Source organism: Mercenaria mercenaria, chromosome 5 (genome assembly GCF_021730395.1).
Source record: "Mercenaria mercenaria strain notata chromosome 5, MADL_Memer_1, whole genome shotgun sequence".
NCBI classification, from domain to species: Eukaryota; Metazoa; Mollusca; class Bivalvia; order Venerida; family Veneridae; genus Mercenaria; species Mercenaria mercenaria.
In genome coordinates, this window is record NC_069365.1 from 40,191,487 (window position 1) to 40,212,890 (window position 21,404).

General features: G+C 34.9%; 1 protein-coding gene across 4 annotated transcripts in view; it reads left to right on the top strand.

Annotated features, from left to right (window-relative positions):
• Positions 1–909: 909 nt before the first annotated feature.
• The window catches only part of LOC123556963 (perlucin-like), a 53,139-nt gene continuing 32,644 nt past the window's right edge, over positions 910–21,404 (top strand). Inside the window, exons 1-6 of one of the 4 annotated variants that reach the window (XM_045348094.2) lie at positions 1,021–1,179; positions 2,721–2,842; positions 3,414–3,499; positions 4,169–4,256; positions 5,622–5,854; positions 7,089–8,018. In XM_045348094.2, coding sequence (XP_045204029.2) covers positions 2,740–2,842; positions 3,414–3,499; positions 4,169–4,256; positions 5,622–5,842 — 498 coding nt within the window. In that variant the 5' untranslated portion in view covers positions 1,021–1,179; positions 2,721–2,739 and the 3' untranslated portion in view covers positions 5,843–5,854; positions 7,089–8,018. Of the gene's footprint in view, positions 1,180–1,209; positions 1,299–2,710; positions 2,843–3,413; positions 3,500–4,168; positions 4,257–5,621; positions 5,855–7,088; positions 8,019–21,404 lie in introns of those variants that run through there. The other 3 variants (XM_045348091.2, XM_045348092.2, XM_053543285.1) reach the window with 3 other exon arrangements.

The window sequence follows — 21,404 nt, forward strand, 5'->3', positions numbered from 1 at the left end:
GTTTCGACTTTCATAACTGTGCTTTCTACTTCCGACTTTTATCATCGTAGTTTCGACTTTCACTATCGAAAGCACGATGGTGAAAGTCGAAACCACGATGATGAACGTGGAAACTATACGATGTTAAAAGTCGAAACTACGATGTCGAAATTCGAAATCACGATGATGAAAACAAGAAACAACGATTATGAAAATGCGAAATGATATAGCTATTTCATCACCGTGGTTTCGTGATTTCGACTTTCACCGTCGTAGTTTTGAGTTTTCACCATCGTGATTTCGACTTTCACAATCGTGTTTTCGATTTTAATCGTCGTAGTTTCGTGATTTCGACTTTCGAAATATGGGCGTTCAGAATTAAAACTTTCGATAGTCCAAATGGAACACCGTACTTTTATTACATACACTCGTTTTTTGTTTTGTTATCGAACGATTAACAGTTTATCGATGCTAAAATAGAACTAAGTTTAGTATTGTGTGCGCTTTTTATAGAACTGTGTCAGGTCATGCATATTAAATGAAAGTAGTACGGGAACATGCAATACAAAAGGTTCAATACAGATTTTTTTTCTGTCTGTTCGAAACTTGAACTACTTCCTTGAAAATATCCACCAAACATTTGCCTGTTTTGTGTGGTTTTCTGTTCCAGCGCACCGCCATGACCTTTGACACAGTGACGTCATAAATGTGAAGTACAACCTGTGCTTGATTCCTTCGCATCCGCACTTCAAACAACGACTTTATTCAACGGCAAATATCTGTTTGGGATATATTATTTCCATTCTAATACGTTATCGACATCCACCAAATATTTGCCCAGTCTGTCTTGGTTTCTACGACTGATACGTTTGACGCTATGACGTAACAATTGTGACATAAAAAATGAATTATTGCATGATAACACAACAGTTTTAGTCTTCTTTGTCTAATATGAAAACAAAGCGGGTCGTTTTAGAATGGATTATAGCATACAGTTTTAGTTTAATAGGGAGAAAGGTTGGATTGTGTTAGAATAGAAATTAATTTGATTTTCAAGTGGTACCACTTGGAAATTAGGCGGAAAGCATGTAATCATAATGACATCTCCCACATTCATCCTGGATGATATGTTATATATACTAGTCCTTTATATGCTTTCACTAGTAGGTAGGATATCTAGCTGGCTAACCTGTGGACGTTGTGAGTATTAGTTTTACTTATATTTTGGCTGACCGTGATTTTATTATGCCTATAAAAACACTATGCCATGGTTACGTGGTTACGAAACGAATTCAGATGTTAGGACGAAGAAGATCTAGGTATTTCATGTTATTTACAATGACCTTAAATTTATTTTTCATTAATTACAGCATAAACATCAGCTCAATTTTGTCGTTGTAAAAAGTGTCTAATGAAATTTGACAAAAAGAGGAATAGCATTTCTGTTTCGAGATACGGTACTGGAATGATTTTGACCCTAGCTAACCACGCGGTGTGGGCACTGTATTGGGCTGGTTAGGTGAATCAGGTAGAGAAACGCTGTCAGTATCCGTTTTCTACAAAGCAATTACGACGAGAAACTCGTTTAGAAATGTGGCTCATGATGAACATCAGTATTTACAAGGTCATTTTTTAAACTGCTAGGGCTATCTATTACAGTATTATTATTCCTAAATCATTATAAATTTATTACATCAACTAATATTTATCACATACACGTGCGGAGTCCGAAATTTATATTGCACTACGTGCATATGATATACTTATACACAAAGTAATTGAAATCGTATGCATACATCGTCAAAGACAAACTAACACCAATTTAAACAAGTACAAGTCGAAAGATTTCCTGCGGCCAGAAGTTATACAGACCAGAATGTCTTGATAGTAACTTATGGGTGAATAACGTACTTGTTTTATTTTTTATTATACCATTACGCTTTAATGTAAGAAATATTACTCCATTCTACATGATTTACAAGTAGTAATATGAACTATGTATTTCTTAATTCTGAAAGTTATTGTTTTGAGCAAAAATAACTATATTTCCCTTTCATGTATAACATAACTTTTAGCTCAACTGGTCGCATTCCTTGACTATTGAAATACTTTACTAGAGCTTTCACAAATGTGATTCATTCCTTCACATGGACTTGCTTGACAACACAGGACCATAATGATCTAGGAAATTGAAGAGCAATTAACATAAAAACCCTTATGCACAACAAGGTATCAATGTTGATCATTGCTGAAAGTTTGAATAAATTATATGAAATAATGAATGAGGAATTCAGGTCACAAACATTTCTCTATATATCATATAGAGTGCTAGCTATATTGCAAAAACGGCGTTCCATAAATGCGATAAGCCAATCGCATATCGGTAAAAAGTCACGTGAAATCACCCAGTCCCCATGTGCTACACTACTTGTTGCATTCCAATATACCTGCGGCCCGAAGTATCACAAACTTTGTGTTTTTCACTACTTTATGTACTTTACATAGCGCGTATGTATGAACAAATCCCAAGAAGATCTCTCATACTTGAAGTAAGATTAACAACAATTAAAACCGTTTCCGAACCACATGTCAGTCATATTAAATGTGCACAGATCAGTATCTCAATTAAGTTCATTGACCTTTCTTATTGATTTTATAATAATTATAATATCCTGAATGGAACGTTATTGCATTGCATAATTTTCTGTATGTCTTCATGTTTTGTTTACGGTGATGAACAGCAAAGAGAGACGAACAGACATGTGGCTGCAGTATTTTCTTGCCTTACTTGTGTTTCTAAATGTCCATGCCGACGACAGTGATTCTTTTTCTATATTTGAAAAATGGAGACTCAAATGTCATGGTAAGGATAATTCTTTACTCGCTATAAAATGAAAGGTAATTCATAATGCCATTGGTCAAAATATATTTTATTCATTGACATAGTAATGTGGTTTGTTTCACGAAAGAAAGTCATTGTTCTAACATCTGTGCTATGGTATCAAGGGACTCCTTTTCGCACTATTGCTGGCGCGATCTGTCGTGTCAGTACCAATATGCTGGAAAAAATGCGTTTTTCGAAAAATCTTCAAAAATCAGCAATCCAAATTGCAAAAAAAGTTCTTTTTTTACAGTAAATATCGAAACGATATGGTAAATATTTGAGTGGATTTATTATTTTTAATTTAAATTTTTATCGGAATGCAAATCACAAATTCACAATATAGCAGGGGCAGGTCTTGGCATCTAAAGGTTGTAAGATCAAAAGTATCACATTTATTATATTTTGCCTATACTCGTTGAAGGAATGTAAGAATATGCGGATGAAGATATCCTGTTCGAGGGTAACTGCTTAGACGGTAACCGTTATTTTACTACTGGGGAACAATAACAAACATCATTCTATACGTTGTAGAGAGTATATTTTATTTTAGCGAAACGGTGTGCAAAGGGATGGGTATGCTCAGAGACGTCCTGTTATCATTTCACGGAAGAAAAAGTAACGTTCACGGAAGCTCTGGTATGTGTAATGTATTTTGTGTTTTTATGCAAAAAAAAAAAAACTATGCAAGTTTAATACTACGCTTCGTTAAAGATGTAATATGCACACCTTTCATTACATACTTACTACAATTTTTTTTTAATTTTTAATCTAGATATCCTCATCAGATATATTTAATTTAGCTAAATAACTTACACTTACTGTGTATGTAGCGCTGCATCTAAATTAAATACACTCGTTATCTCGAATTCCAAGGTGTCGAGCGCTTTAGTTCGAGATAAGAGCAATTCGACTTGAAATGATATTTTGTGCATGTGTTTTCGAGTCGGGACTTGAAAATATCTTCGAGATAGCCTTAATTTTGAGATAAGTGTGTTCAAGATATCAGGTATTAACTGGTTTATATGCAGTATCGATCATTTGTTAAGAACCTTCCAGTTTTTATTATTAGCATTCGTACTGTGCTTCGCTTACACATTTATTAATATGTTGTATTTTATGTTTCATATTTACATAAAAACTGTGTAATAGTTGTTCATATTTTCAAAGTACCTTCTTAAAAGGCTCAGCAAGTTACTGATAAAATGTATTAAATGTACTAAATTTTGTAAATGATTAAACTATTTGATGGAAAAAAAAACTTTGTAAAAAGAGAAACACTCATTGGATGTCTGACTATGATTACAGAGAAAATGCCGTGAGATTCGAGCCGAACTCGTGGAAGTAAACGACGAGGAGGAATTTCAATTCTTGAAGTCCCAAGGTGACCACAAACGTAAGTGATATTTACATGTCGCCGACATTTATATGCTGTAGTCAATATGAATATTCTCGGAGAGCAAAATTCATTAATGGTTGAGAGCCATCGTCAACACTGTCTTCTTTCCACCCGCCCGCTTAGCTCAGTAGGTAAGAGCGTTGGTCTACGGATCTCGGGGTCGCGAGTTCGATCCTCGGGCGGGGCGTATGTTCTCCGTGACTATTTGATAAACGACATTGTGTCTGAAATCATTAGTCCTCCACCTCTGATTCATGTGGGGAAGTTGGCAGTTACTTGCGGAGAACAGGTTTGTACTGGTAGAGAATCCAGGAACACTGGTTAGGTTAACTGCCCGCCGTTACATGACTGAAATACTGTTGAAAAACGGCGTTAAACCCAAAACAAACAAACAACACTGTCTTCACCTGTCCATCTATCTCGACATCAAATGACTAACGCTGCCTCATTTTTTGACGAATTCAAACCTAAATATCATGTTATATAAATAACTCAGGCCAATGTGGGCGATATGGGATGCTGTTATATCTCACTTGCATATTCTTGAATATTATATTCCGCAGCGTTCGAAAATTCAAAATGTTAGCCATGTAACATCAAAATGTTTCACCCCTATAACGCATATGTCAAACCATTGATATCAGGCGTTTCATGAGGAAAGTTAAATATTATCGATGTAACATCATGATGTTACACCCCTAAAACACATAAGTTTGATATCGGGTTTTTCTTTAGGAAAGTTGAATATTACCTATGAAACATCAGGATTTTACATCTCTAAACATAGCACGTAATATCCGGTTTTCACTTTTCTTAATAAGTTTTTGAATATTATCATTTCTTTACTTTCGTCATTTTTATGTTTTTTTCAGTGTAGTAAAATAAATATGAAATGTATTTGAGAATGTTAGCAGATATTGTGACCCCTTGGAAAATTATGCAAACATCGGCTATCTCCTTGGCAAGAATTATATTTCGCAGGCTCACAATGCCTACTAATACACACAAATTCATGTGATGTTCATATATTGAGCAGGCCAGAGTTACTGTTACATTAGACACTTCCTGCGATATGTACCAAACCATTAAGAAGCTTCAATAGTAGATTGTCTACCGATCATTGAAATCATTGTTAATACATGAAAAATGTTGATATACGTACAGTCAGTCGTCTGATTAAATCATTAATTTTTTTGTTGTTACGGTTACTGTTGAAGGTGTAATGAAAAAACGTGCATGCACGTGTTATTCGAAACATTCTTATATCTGGGTATTGTATTTAATGAATTTCTGTTGGTTCTTGGATATTTCAAACGCAATATTATATGTGTAACCTATAAGCATATGTGTTTCTATTTTTAGACCTGCCATCTGACTTCTGGATTGCCTTGACCGATTCATTTGAAGAAGGAAAATGGGTATGGATGAACACATGGAACACAGCCTCTTTTAAAAAGTGGGCTCCAGGCCAACCTGATGATGCCGGTCATTCTGAAGATTGTGTCCATATGTGCAGTGGTAATAGTTTCAAATGGAACGATATTCCTTGTGGTACAACGAGGCAGTTTGTTTGTGAAAAGTGATGTAGATTTATGGTAAGACGACCAGCTGTTGGCTCAACCAGTTCTCTGGGGTTTTCTCTCGAAAAAGAATCTTCTTTATATTTCAATAACCAAATATGAATTATACATCATTGAAACGGTTCCACAGAATATAGCAAGACCTTTCTGGATTTGATAGATATTTTTTAATTATTTATATTCTATATTTTATGGCCAAAACAATTATAATAATTATTTGGTAAATGTCTGTGAATAATTCCAGTTCCATTTTCGCATACCAGAGGTTTACCGTGATGGTTCCCTGGGTTCCTCTCGTAATTTTAACGAACATCTGATCGATTAGAATGTTCTGGTTAACGCAAATTGATGAATATAATTAGGTTTTTTTTAAAAATATTTTTACGTGAACATGAAAGTAAAATCCGTGTCCAAAATGGCTGAAATTCATATCAAAATGATTATCAAATTATAAAAAAATATCAATCATGGAAAATTAAACCCAAAAAGAAGATTCTTGAGAATAATGTATGATAAACTATTAATGTAACTATTTAGGTATTTGATCAAGCTACTTGGATATAAAATGAAAAGCTTATTTTGATTAATAAGAAATCAAACTTATATTCAAGTCAAGTTGTTTAATCGTATTGGACGAACTCTTGTTTAAATGTATTATTTCATTCAAATAAGGTTCCGGCAGTTAACCAACATGATATTGTCTTGTCAGCATCAAGTTGATTCTAATAACGTTCCGGCGGTTAACCAACATGATCTCTTGTCTTGCTTGCATCAAGCTGACTTCGATACATATAAAACAGAGAAAATAACGAACTTTATTAAACAAACATTTGCCTCGTCCCCCAGAGGATCGAACTTGAAATGACCGAATTGTCATACGAACTTGTTCTCATTGAGCAAACTCAATGGGCAGAATCGCAAATACTAACATGATTACACATACAATAACCAATTGTTACTAAAGTCACCACGTACACAGTGTCCTGATTGAGGTATTTTGGATGATAATGTTAATTTGTATCTATCACCGAAAAACGAAACTTATAGGTACTAATATTAAACGACATACAATTGATAATTGCTAAAATATATTAAATGGAGAGTATTAGTAACATAACAGTTTTTTTGGCAATACACTTCAAGATGTGCTTTGCCAAAATATCTTGTAATTGTAATCCCCTACACAATTAACCATATCAAGATGAACGGAACACTTGACAAAAGTTATTGAGTATATTTCTTTTTTCAGGTACAGTTCGACTGGCAGAATTCGGGATGTTCTACTTCAGTTTTCGTTCTAATCCTCATTACTTAACCTACTTGACGTGTGAATGCTTATATTGGAATTTGATTCTCATCAAAAGAAATACCGCTCTCCGGTTTGCACTTGCTTGTAAATTACTTTATACAACAAAAGGGATATTTGATAACTGCATTTGCAAAGCAATAGTTTAAGATATACATTTTGTATTTCATTTCATTTTTGACTTTCGAATGATATTTAACATTTAAAACGAATATAGAAGCAAATGGAATTGTTGGAATTGTTTTCGTATACTTCCAGTTGGTGTATGATAAACTTTCAGCACCACGTATATTTGACTGAGACTCAGTAATCAATTACTATATGTTGACGGTTTGATAATGTGCATTTATTTTACTTTAAATTTTTATTATTTACAGTTTCCTAGTTATAAACTAAAATAGTTTGTAAATGAGGCACAGTGTGGTCAGGCCCGAAATGTACAGCAACTGTAGTTGCTAATTAGATGTTAAGGCAAGTTACACTGACCAGGCAGAGTCCGGTAATGGTTTGTGTCATTATTCTCAACAGTGGTTTGCCATTTTACAAGTTTAACAGAAACCCTAAAAATGGAATTATGTTAGGAAGCGAATTTTTTTCTCTGCAAAATTATTCTTAATATTAAATATTTGCTGATCTTAAACACTGGTTTTGACACCTGTCATGAATAATGGACTACACCGAGAGTTGTAAAACAGTCTCGACCGCCAATATTCTTGGTCGTCAAAGAAGGCAAAACAATGTTATTTCATGATGGGCCTTATTTCCTCATATATGTCGTTGTGTTTGGTGTTGTATCATGTGTTCTCCACTAGTTAATCTTGTTCACTTCTCTATACCTTTAATGACATTCTGAATAAATCTTTAAAAAGCAAACGTTTGTTTTGTTTTGCGAGTTTAAATCATACATATCAGAGGTTTTATGTCGACTTTCAAGCTATGATAAAGGAGGAAGACCCAATCTTTTCAATAGTTTAGGCAGGATCTGTCACCCTTGAAGAGCGCGCCAGTTGGATTGCTTTATCACATGAGAATATTAAACATCCGAAACATCTTTAGAAACAACAGTGAAGGGCAATTAATTCGATGTCAGAGATCCTAAGCTCTCGGCCAAGTACGTTCCCGAAAGTCTTGTCATTCGATGTAAGCGCCGATATAGTTTGGAAGAGACCACGTACAGTAAAGCGATGACATAGTTTGGATAGCACCAAATGAAGAAAGCGACGTTTAATATAATTTACTTATGAACATAGCTCTATATGCAAACTTTAGTACAGTTAAATACATTTGATGAGGATTTTATATATTTGAAATAAACATATAAAGACAAAATACATTTAGTGAAAGATGGCCATTGGATATCTTTAATTACCACCTAAGAACACAGACCAGCTATCTGTATGAAACACAAGTCTCGTTTCTGACTGAAGCAGTGCACATGTACATGGACATGTGCATAATGACAACCTGCTCAGAAATTAGCTTTCAAGGTTTAGTTGTATAATATTGTTTACATTTTTTATACAATATACGCTTGAGATGAGAAAGTATGCAAAATATCTTTATTACTTTTATGTAAAAAGGTCGAGGGTAGGCTAAATTCACTACAAGATGCAAACTAGTGTGTGTTCAGACCCATTGTTTTGTTCACAGGAGATAACTCCTAAGGCTTTTCAAATTTTGTATGATTATTTCTTCTCAAAACTTAGGTAACCAGACCCAAGAAATATCGACGAAATTATTGTTTTTATTGACAATATAATCTAGTCGGTAACCAGACTAGTTGCACACGAAATCCATTCATTCAATAAACTACAGCATCTAATGTTAAGTGCGTTTAACATACTAGTATGCTTTTATGTCATTTATATTGTACATACAATCTATAGGAAGATCATTTGGAAGTACAGAAAGCAACAAAGCAAAATAATAGTATTCACTCCTTAACTGAATCTGTATCAACTGAAGCTGAATCAACTCCCCTCACACCCCTTAGCACCTGCTTATGCGATATTCTATTAAAATGTACTGAGTCCAAGTATAAGGAGACTTTCTTTTACAGCCCCCATCCCAACCCAACACTGCACTAGAGCCTACCTTTACAGTTGAAAAAAAAATCTGTCAGAAGTTTAGTTGGAAGCATAAAGCGCTATCAAGTAAAATAACAGATTCGGTTAGACTGAGTCTGTTCATGAGAGGTAATGAAATGTGAAATATCTCTCACACACTCTAGTACCGTCTAAAACGGAATGCCATCAATACTAATAACGATATGCTTTCAAATTTGTGTTAATGTACTAAACAGTAAAGAGATACCGTTAACCGAGAAGTTAAGATTTCAGACATGTACGTGTATATGTACGTATATAAATTCTAGTATTATGTTTAAAGAAGACGAAAAAACGTACATTTACAACTAAAAGTCTAGTTTCCTGTCTGAAAGTTGTGCATTTACGATCGCAAGATTTACTTGGCACTTTTTTAGAAGAAATTTTCTTATATGTAAGAATTTCCCTTACGTACATGTCGCGTATTCAAATCTCAAACTCTGTACCACTATATCGTCTCAAAAGACTCTTCATATTTTCGAGTTCTGTCATAACTATATTCTTTCTGAAGTAGAAAGTTTCGCAGCCAAGGGACATAAATGAAAGACAACATATGTCTGAATGTATCTTCTGGAGTGAACTGTTAGCGCTAAAGGCTGAACACTACTAAATCCTTCTGTTCTTTATTTCATAAAAATCCACTTACTCTATAACGGTTTTTAGACATTTTCTAGCATATCAGATATTCATAGACTTGTATTCCTATAAAGAACTATATCGCTACTAAAGAAAAACAAAATGAAAAAGGGGTGTTAACTTTTATAAATAAATCCCGCTGAATTAACTCCGTTTCGCTTCTTTCAATGTCTCTTTCCGAGACATAAATTTTTACCTAGCATGTGATAGGAACACGCCGATTTCGATAGAATACAAGATGCAAAATACAAGAATCTTTTTACTTTTAAAAAAAATATTACTGTATATATGCGTTCAGTAATCGAAGACATATTTGATACATTACTACTTTATTATAAACTAGAAAGCAAAGGTTTGGAGTGTTCATATTTTAAATTAACTCTCCTAAAAAGAAAATGGGGGCACTATTTGTTTATAGACCCCCATCACATTCGATTATAGAACACATGTAGCAGTATGTATTAAATATGTCTTCGATAATCGAACACATCTCAAGTAGCATGCATTAAATAAGTCTTTGATTATTGGACACACATTTAGAAGTTTGTACCAAATATGTTTTCGATTATTGAACGCGTGTATACAGTAATATATCAAATACGTCTTCGATTATTGGACATATAAATATAGTTAAAACAAAGGCAGGGCGATAATAAAATACATTTTGTTTTTATCATCGGACAAACGAAACATGAAAATGATTATTTGTATGTGATAATCGAACAGAAATATAAACAACTATACGCATGTATCCGATTATTGAACATAATATAAAATCGAACATAGACACAAATCTACTGCCATAATTATGTACCTGACGTGTCTTGTATATAATATTTCTGTATTGTGAATTCATATATTATGGTGGTTTTTTATGGGGTATTTTGTTTTTAATTGGTTCGTGTTCTTTAGGATTTCTAGTCTATAAACATTGTGTTGTGTAGCCAATATCTATTATCCACGTCATCAAAGACACGTGCTACGTGAAATGGGAATTGAGATAGGTCATTATTGAAGACTGTTTCGTCAAAAGTTTTGCAGCCACGGAATATTACTTTTTGTTTGAAAACTATGGCAATCATTTATACTTGTAGTATTACAAAGTAAAGTCGGTGAGTTTGTTAAAATAATTATTGACGGGTTTTCAATATTGGAGAAACAACATATTTTTTAGGTTAAGATGTCTCAAACGTTTGCTTTTTCTGATTTCATATCATAGTTAATGTCTCCGATCGTATCAATATGATCAAAATTAGTAAACAATTTATCTAGCATATTTGTCATCTCTGTATTAAAGATGGCATTTGACTCTGATGGGGGTCTATAAAGAAATAGTACCTCCCTTTTTTCTCTTTTGGAGATTTAACTCTAAACATGAACACTCCAAACGTTTACTTTCTAAGTCTGGTCTGTGTTTTACAGTGGGGTCTGCTTTGACAAAAGCTATAAGTCCTCCACCTCTGGAGTTTCTGTCTTTTCTATGTAATTCGTTTCCCAACACTGAAAAAGGATTATCACTAAAAGTAGTTTCTAGCTTTGTTTCAGCGATACAGAACATATAAACTAGTTTCTGGTCAATTAATGGTTTATTTCCTGAAATTTTTATCTAACACTGTTTGTATTTAGGTGACCAAGCAAGGGCCTATTTCTGTTTATATTTCTTAGGTTTTTAACCTCCTGAAAAATGTCAAACGCAGTGGATTCGTTCGAGACAGTTGCCATTTTGTGACGTTGAGGAGAGGTCACTCCAATCCTCCTCTTTATCGGTCGACGGACAGTAACTGTCATTTACCGTATTTGTAAAGTTTGTACAAGTTTTCTTCCTTGCGACGTTGGGAGTGTCGGTGTCTGGTAGTCAGTATCACCGGCATCGTAGCATTGTAGTGTTTAGTATATTCGTTTACTAGAATGTTGTTTCTGTCAGGGCTGATAGCCTTGTTTACTGATTTGCTTCAAGAAATTGAGCAGTTTAAACAGTTCATATCCTTGGTAGAGGCTTGGTCCTGCTCCTTACAGTTGTTACAGAACCAGTGTTCCTCCGAGTCCGATAAATTTTGGTACACTTTTGGAGATATGTTTTCGCATTTAATATCTCACATATGTCGCATAGAAGGGCACGATGGGGTTTTTTGCCACGGGTCGCCTGTAAATTACATAAGTGAATCGCACAGGTCCAGGGTTAGTTACTATATCTCCCGTTAATAGCCCCAGGGACTATTGATAATTTTTTCTGCAACGAGAGAGATATCCTCTCCTGGGCGCGGGAAAATTGTTAATTTTCCTAGGCCCTTGTGTGTAAGTGTTACAATATTAAATGTTTGTTTTGATTATGTGCTTGTTCAGACATTGAGCATCTTGCAGAATTAGGTCTCTCGCTTCAAAATTATTGTCACTTTTGCCGATTGTGAGGCAAATCCATATAAACAACTGTTTATTCTGTTTGTTTACATTTGCATTCGACCAGGCGCTTTATGCGTAATGGTGAAGCGTTTATAGATTCAGATCACTGTCGAAAAATATTCTAAAACTCATCTTATTCAACAGTCCAGGCTTCTTGGTGAATTAAAACCTTCTCATAGCTCTAAAACAAATATGTTTATAATATAAAAGTATGCTGTAAAACGTTACACATACATACTGAAACGCGGTAGAGTAACAGAAAACATGATACTATTGAGAGGCATGAGAAAAGGAAGAAAAATTAGCACTATTTATATTTGGAATACATGTCACTATACCTGCGGAGACTTACATTTGATTTGGTAGTGATCAGCTTAAATATGGCACAAGTAAGTCACGAAGGTGGTTAGGTCGGATATAAAAAGAGCTAAACCGCTATTATGGCACATTTCCATGTCATAGGTTTATACTTTTTAGTAAAAGTCTAATACAAGTAGGCCTAACTTGTTATAAAAAAACGTACATACGAGAAAATGTATCGTATTCAAAAACCACGGTGGACAAGCATTGTCGCGAAACGGCTACTGCTACTAAACCGTAGCCGCCATTAAAAATGTCCATGTGAATATATGTTTCTAACAAGAAATAGAAATGTTATGATAGGTTTATATTGACCATAATGGTTAAGAGACTGGCCTCCAGATCGTTCGACAACAAACAATATTTTTTTGGATAGCTGGATATAACTGCTATTTTTTTAAAGAAAGTTTTAAAACTTAATTACTGACAAAGTATATGTTACGGAAATGCTGTTTTTTCTACATTTTACGATGAAAATCGAAAAGAGTTTGTAACTCTAACTCCAGGTAAAATGTCTCGATTATAAATATCTATATTTTGAAGACATAATTCACTAATTCCGCTATAGCGCTACTGGTTACGACGACGGGAACATGTCTTTATTACCGCGGCGGTCCGTGGTTCCATTCCCGACAAGATCATCTTATTTTCTTGATTTAGAATTTTTTTAATATTTTAGAAACAAAAAAACTCATATTCTAATGTTCATAATATGACCAGACTTCAATTTTACGGACATAACAGTGTACAAATACTTATAATTCCAGTTCCAGATTGTTCTAAAATGGACTTTAATCACAATAAATACTCTATAATATACGATGATAATTGTATATATTTAGTTGCATTAAAGTTATTTCCCCTTATGCAGTTACGCCATTTTCTTCGGATGTTTACCAAATTGAGTTGCTAATTTCATTGAAAATTGGATGAAAAAAAAACATACTAATTTATTTGATAACATCAATCTACATTGTTTTGGTAAGGGAAAATACATATTGATGCATGTCACTTTTCTATTTTCTGTTTTTCCTGTCCAAATGATCAGATTTGTATACGAAATTGGGTGGGGTAAGAAATTTACATTATGAGTTGTGTTCAGACCGATTTAGATCTTCAAATTTTCCAATCCTCGAGTAGAATAATGTTAATGCACGTTAATCTCCATTTTAGACCTTAGTTGAGACTTTGTTTCAACAAATTTAATTTAATTCAATCAAATTTGTGGCTTATATATTTGTAATATTTGCATTAGATCTATATTGAATCGGATTTGATAATTTTCAGCCTTTCCACGTTATTCGCGCATACGCATTGAAAATTATGTCATCCTTGCTTTACACATCTGTTTAGCGTCACATTTATTCGTAGTGAAATTTGTAAATATTTTTTAGATCCGTAACATCATATAAACATCTCTGAGCTGAAATTTTTTAGCTAATACCGTAGTGCTTAAATTATTTCGAAATTTTTTATCTTCATTGTCACAAAATGGTTATTTACACATTCATTCCGTAGAGTTGATACCATGATGCCTAAATTATTTTGAAAATTACCTACCCTCTTTTTTACCCCCTACCCTAAACTTTTTATCGGGGATAAGTTTCCTCCTTTCGATTTTTAAAGAATATTTCCGTTTCATTTTAATCCTTTCGCGTCGTTTCGCTGAAATACGCGATTCTGATTGGTTGGCAGTTGTATCAAAGATGGCAGCGCGCGTGTTGCCGGCTTCATCAATTTTGCGGCTTCGATTTTAGGCTTTTTTTTCTATTATAAAACGGCAAAATTCTTACTTATAATTGTTCCAGATCACAAATTACTTGATGACATATTTCACCAGTATCATGATTTACCTGGCAGCTCTACATCGTCGGAGAATTTAAAGGCCTCAAAAAAGGATTCCTACCTACCTACCCTCCTTTTTTGACAGGAGACCGGAAAAGGACCTATTATTTTTTCCAGTATTCATTCTGTAGAGTCGATAACATGACTCCAAAATTATCTCTATTTTTTATATTCTTTGTCACTTTTATATACTCTTGGTTTAGCCTCCGGGGTCTAAACCAGGAGTATACATTGTATATAAGGCAATGATTATGGACTTTGCAACAGTCTCGGGTCTATTATTCTTATAGACGAGTAGTCACAGTTTCAACTCTACGAAATGAATCTATTCAAACTTAATGAAAGTTAGTTGTAATACACAAACACATTAATTCCGTAGAGTTGATACCATGACGCGTTAAAAAAAATCATTTTTTTTTATCTTTTCCCATTGTCTAATATATACTCCTGGTTTAGCCCGCATATCCACCATCACTGCTCTATATATACTCCTTGTTACCCAGGAGCCAAACCAGGAGTATATAATAGTGACTGAGATAGTGAGAATAAAGAAAAACAGAAATAATTTAGGAGTCACTGTATCAGCTCTACGGAATGAATGCGAGTGTGTAACGGTCATAAGAAGATGACAATGTACGTATTCCATTCCGTAGGAATAGTCCTCATGGGGTCTAATCCGGTAGATTGCCCATTTCATCTTATTAAAAGGTCCAATGATAGTCCAAATAATAGGGCGATTTGAGACCGCGTGATAACTTTTGACTCGCTGTCTTGGTGGGAATGTTTTCTGGTACATATGCCCTTTTCCTGTATCTTGGTGCCTCCTACTTATTCCCCCGTTTAAATTCCAAAATTTGGCAAGATATTTCCTGATTATAAATAGCAACAACCACCACTTTTTGTTAGTTTTGATTACAAGATGAAAATATTGTTTTGTACACTTTGACTTGTCTGCTTCTTCTTTTTATTCGGTGTACAGGACAGGACTCCAATGACTGGACTGTACTTGGTCCACGGTTGGGTTGGGACCGCAAGACAGTCACATCTCTAAAGACTCTACGGTTAAAAGTTGACTGTATACAATTAAAACTATGGTACACACATGAGCTGACTACACTGAGTACAGAGGCGGGGCTGCTACCGAGGCATGGTTTGTGTCGCATGTGCCTCTAAAAGTATTTAACTTAGTGTTATGCAACATTACATTGTTATTATATATATATATCTTGTTAAATGTCACGCAGTCGGACCAGAGTTAAGACCATTGACTATGTTAAAAATGCATTAAAATGAATAAAAGTTGTGTCGCACATATCTGAAAAAGTAAGGCCTACGGCATGAAACATAATAAGAAATATTCAGCCTATAAAAATTTGCTCCTGAGATTTTGTTCCTGAATTTTATCAGTCAGACTACAGTTATGACCTTTGTTAGCCAAATAATTTGCATAAACTGGATACAAGTTTGTGTCATATACATCTCAAAAAAAACCTTTGCTTAAAGTCATAAAACATTAGCTGACTGTTTTATAGCATTGCAATCAGGTGTTCTGCTTAGAATTTAATTCAGCCAAATTAAAGTTAAGATCCATGGCTTTGTGAAAAATACACATAATGTGCTTGTGTTACATATGCCAGGATACGAGTTATAAGACCCAGGGAAGTACCTACGCCTTTAGTATCTTGAACAATGAAGTGGATCCAATCGCTAAGGTGACTATGTCTTAGACTAGCTGACAAACGAAATAGAATGTCCTTTGTGAAAACGTATAGCTGGTGAGACCAAATATCTCATATATAGAATTTTCCTCTGGCTACCTTGCCTAAATAATTTGTGTACCAATGATTTGTGAATGATTTCTATTATGAGCTAAATAATTTCAGGGATCAGGCAAATCACTGAATGTTTCAAACTAACAATCTTCAATTAATAATGATTAGCTCAAACTCCTATAGACTGGAAACTCTATACTTGAATAGTCTTTTTTTTGAAATTCTTCTCAGACAATGTCTTTGAATCAACAACATACGAGTCCTATTGTATAGATGCTCGGTCTCTGTCCTCTTAATTGAAGTTGCAACTCTATATAACTGCCCTGACTCCTGGATGCTCAGCGCCTATATGCTATCACATGTAGCATTCAACTACCATATAGGTATATCCCAGATGCCTTGGCTGTACTTCGCCAATAACGCTGAACCGTCTATAAGCTGGAAATCTCCTACTCTCAGTAGATTACCAAACTCTGGGTCTCTGTCTTAGCTTTCCGATGCTCAGCCTATGTTTACTATAGTCTATAGCATTCAACTATCATAAAGGTAAAACTCCTATGCGCTGGCCCTATAGCTCGAAACCTTGTTGAAATTGTGCAACTCTTCTTTAGTCTATGAACTTCAAACGTCTTCTTTTTTAATAATTTATCCGCCCTGACAGGGTAGTTGCAATAACCTGCTTATCAAGGTACTGGGATAAATTATTAGTTGAATCATCGATGTGTCTTCTTCTATCGCTGGATACCGAATGCTCTCTCTGTCATCCATCTACCTATTTATACCTCAGCAGACGTGCTATTTATAGAACTTGTTTCTGATTGGTCCAAATTTATACATAGCATTTTACAACAAGTACTTACTCTAACAAATATCTGGTTCCCTTTGACTATTATATATGACTTAATGTGTGATACTGGGATCCAGCTATCGACATAATGAACCCAAATCAGCCACAAATGACCCAGATCCTATTATAAACAGTAATTCAACAATAATTATAGCAATGATAGCATGAAAAGGGAGTCAAGCACTATATGTGTTTATGTGTAAAGTTATTAATACATCAAATATACAAATTATTCTGACAACATATGTCTTTAAAAATATCTAGATTTAAGAAACTATGTATGAATATTATTCACCTTGTAAACTTGTGCTTTTAGTTTTTTCCCCACAAGATTAGACTTATCGCCCTTGACTTAGTCAAGAAATAAAAGTTTGTGCCCATTTATGTGAAATATGTACTTCTTCTACAGTCATAAAACTTTGAAGGGTTGTTTTATAGCCTATGAAGTTCTGCACCAGGTGTTCTCTTTGGGATTTTACTCCGCTAGAACACAGTTATATAGTCCTTAATTATTTTTTCTGCAGAAAATACCATTCAGTTCTTATAATTAGAGCTTTATAATTTCGTATTTGAAAAATCCAACCTTTTTTTTTACTAAAATGCAAGCTTTAAGAGTACTTGTGTTTACTTATGCATTAATTTCGTCGTCATGGACGCAGGCGAACTCATTTGCATAAAACAAAAGAAAGATGGCCGACATCAACGTTGCGATCGTGTCGGTCTTGAATTATAGACTTGATTTAATTAAAATCGTATTTGATGTGATTGCTTTGAACGATTTTGTGGTCTAATAACTGTAACTTAAATCAAATATATAATATTCAAGTTTTATGAATATAATGTTTAAGAAATTCATTCAAGTGGAAGGATAATTATGCAATAACAGGTGGTGGCTTGAAATATTTTTGGAAACGGAAGCAAGGAAGAACTTGAATGGATGTATTTACTTTATGATAGTGATAGGTAAGGAATTTAAGTACATTATATGTCTGTTTATTACAATAAAATGTCTCTAGATCTACACACTATCCACAAATCAATAAACGTGGAAAACTCTACAAATTGAACAATTTTTGTAGTGACTTTTAACTTAAGTTCATCTGTTCGCATTGGTTTTTATCAGTTTATATTGCATGCCACAACAGTCAACAGATCAACCGGGTTCTTGAACTTGGGTCTGGTATGGAAATTTAAACAATGAAACAGTGTAACGTGTAACAAAGTGAACATGGTCAGAAACTGTTTTCAAAAAAATGTGTTTTTCACTTTTTATAACTGAAAGATCTGAACTTAATTTTGAAATTGCGGGTTTACCCCGCTACCAAGGTTACAAGTGTGTTTCTGACAATCATATAGCATCTTTATTTTATTCCTAACCACATTCAAAGGATGTTCATGTGCTATACAAAATAGTCCCATTCATGAACATTGCGGATGAATTATCAATGATCAAGCAGTCCTAATTCATCCTGTACCATTTACACTGACCATTTAGATTATATAAGACCTATCAATGATAAGGTATTCCCATGGTTACATCACTGATTTCCAGCTGGCAATTTAGACATGTAAGGTCAGGCAGATCGAGTTCATCTTAGATATGAGGCACATTTGTATTTGTTTCTCATACATGTATATCTATAGATTGGCATTAAAACAGAAAATAGATCAAAACCCGCAACCACCGAACGTCTCAAGGCTTTGAGTTTTATTTTCATAGGTTGGATTTGGACCATCCGAGTTGGGAACTGCATATAAATTTGGCTGAAAATTTTCCTTGCTGCCAGTTGATAAATCGTTGAGGATTTTGGACATCTTCATTTTCTGCTCTGTTGTCGTTCCTCTGCTGTACGACCGATCAGATGCTTTGTTACGATGTCCGGTCATAAACATTATATGCCGGAGCTCACTTCCGGCATCATCCAGCCCCTGGGTTGCAGTAGCACGAAGGCAGTGTGCGGTGTATCTGAAAATGAAATGGTATCGTACAATAAGAAACAATCATATAATTGTCAAATGTACATTGTATAAACATACCGCCTCGGTAGCCTAGTGGTAGAGCGTCCACTTCGAGTGCGGGAGGTCATGGGTTCGATCCCTGGCCGCGTCATACCAAAGACGTAAAAAATGGTACTAGTAGCTTCCTCGCTTGGCGCTCAGCATTAAGAGGATAGTACTAGGACTGGTCAGCCCGGTGTCAGTATAATGTGACTAGGTGGGGTATCATGTCATGTGTCTACGGCGTGATATTCCAGTGAGGCAGCACTATAAAGTTGGGCATTGTGCTCACTGCTACAAGTAGACACCGTCGTTCATATGACTGAAAAATTGTTGAGAAAGACGTTAAACCCGAACACACACACACACAAACACACGCACACACACACACACACACACACACACACACACACACACATACGCATTGTATAAACGAAAACCCCATGTTTCTGGATATATGCAAGTTCAATCCAAACAAAGTAAAGGACAATTTGAAATGTGAATGTGCAAAACTGAGAAGTATATATATCTTGAAGACTTCAGCATGTATTTGCTACCACTTGACAGATTGTAAACATGAGTGCCAGAATGTCACAATATACGCCCGTCACAGCAAATTAGCAAATAGCACCTGTATTTGCAAAAGGAATTTTGTGGTTGTTTAGTAATTATTGTAATTCTTTTGTTTTTCTAAGTCCAGAAAAAAACTCCTTACCAGGTAGAGATACCTCAATCTGACTAAAGTACTTGATCTTCTAAACGAAGATCTGAGAACGACCCATTCACATTCGTCTTCTGTATATTTTGGATTTCCATTATTGCTATTTTTATGTTATCCAATCAGGCGACTTGTTCGATTGTCAGAGTAAGAAAAATATGCAGTTATTCCAGGACTCGAACCCGGGACCCCTCGCTTACAAAGGAAGTGGCCTACCGACTGAGCTAACCGGCTATCTGATACAGTACGACATAAGAATTGTAAATATCAAAAGTCAATGCTAGAGGTAGATTTGCAAGATGTTGTAAGCTAGGCTCTGATTGGCTAGTGAAAGGGCCGTCAGAACGAGGCAATGAATAGGTCGTTTTCAGATCCTATGCGTAGCGTAATAGGAGATGTACTTTAGTCAGATTGGAGATACCTAAAAATACACATAAAATTTGAAAGTAACATCTATGTTGTACCACAGAAAAGTGGTCATGGTTTTTCCCTACGGTCAGTTATAAAACAAAGTTACAATATAAGTTATTTATAGTAACAACTAAGGGAAGTTAATCTTAAAAAAAATCAAAAAAAAAAAAAAAAAAATGTAAGTCCACACAAAAATCCTTACCAGGTAGAGATATGTCAAAATACACCTTAAAATTGGATGTAACATGCATGTTGTACTACAGAAAAGTGGTCTCGATTTTTCCCTACGACTAGTAATGAAAAAGTTACAATATAAGCTATAAATAGTAACAACAAAGGGAAGTAATTCTAAAGAAGGGACTTGCGCATGACACTCCCTCTCATGATGGTGTACAAATGTGCCAAGTTACATCAAAATCCCTCCATGCATGATGAAGAACTGCTCCGGACAAAGTCATTCTTGTATCTGACCTTTGGCCTCTAAGTGTGACCTTGACCTTAGACCTAGGGAACTGGTTCTTGCGCATGACAATCCGTCTCGTGGTGGTGAACATGTGTGCAAAGTTATATCAAAATCCCTCCGTGCATGAAGAAGAAATGCTCCGGACAAAGTTTTCATTCTTGTATCATTTGACCTCTAAGTGCAACCTTGACCTTAGACCTAGGAACCTGGTTCTTGCGCATGACACTCCGTCTCATGATGGTGAACAAATGTGCAAAGTCTCTGCATGCATGAAGAAAATATGCTTCGGACAAAGCCATTCTTGAATTTGACATTTGACCTCTAAGTGTGACCTTGACCTTAAACCTAGGGATCTGGTTCTTGCGCGTGACACTCCGTCTTATAATGGTGAACAATTGTGCCAAGTTTTATCAAAATCCCTCCATGCATGAAGAAGATATGCTCCGGACAAAGTCTGTGGACGCCGCCCGCCAGGGGCGTTCCCATAATACATCCCGTTTTTCAAACGGGCGTATAAATAAGTATTTATTTAAAGATCTGTGTGAAATGTTTAGGATTCAAATTTGATTAGAAGCCCAGATTTTTTATAGAAAGAATTGAAATTAACTGAAAACAGAATAACCGTGTGTCAAGACCTGCATTTCTAGAAATATCGCCCATAAAACTGGTGAATTGTTTGGTGCTGACTGGTTTAGTATTGTACC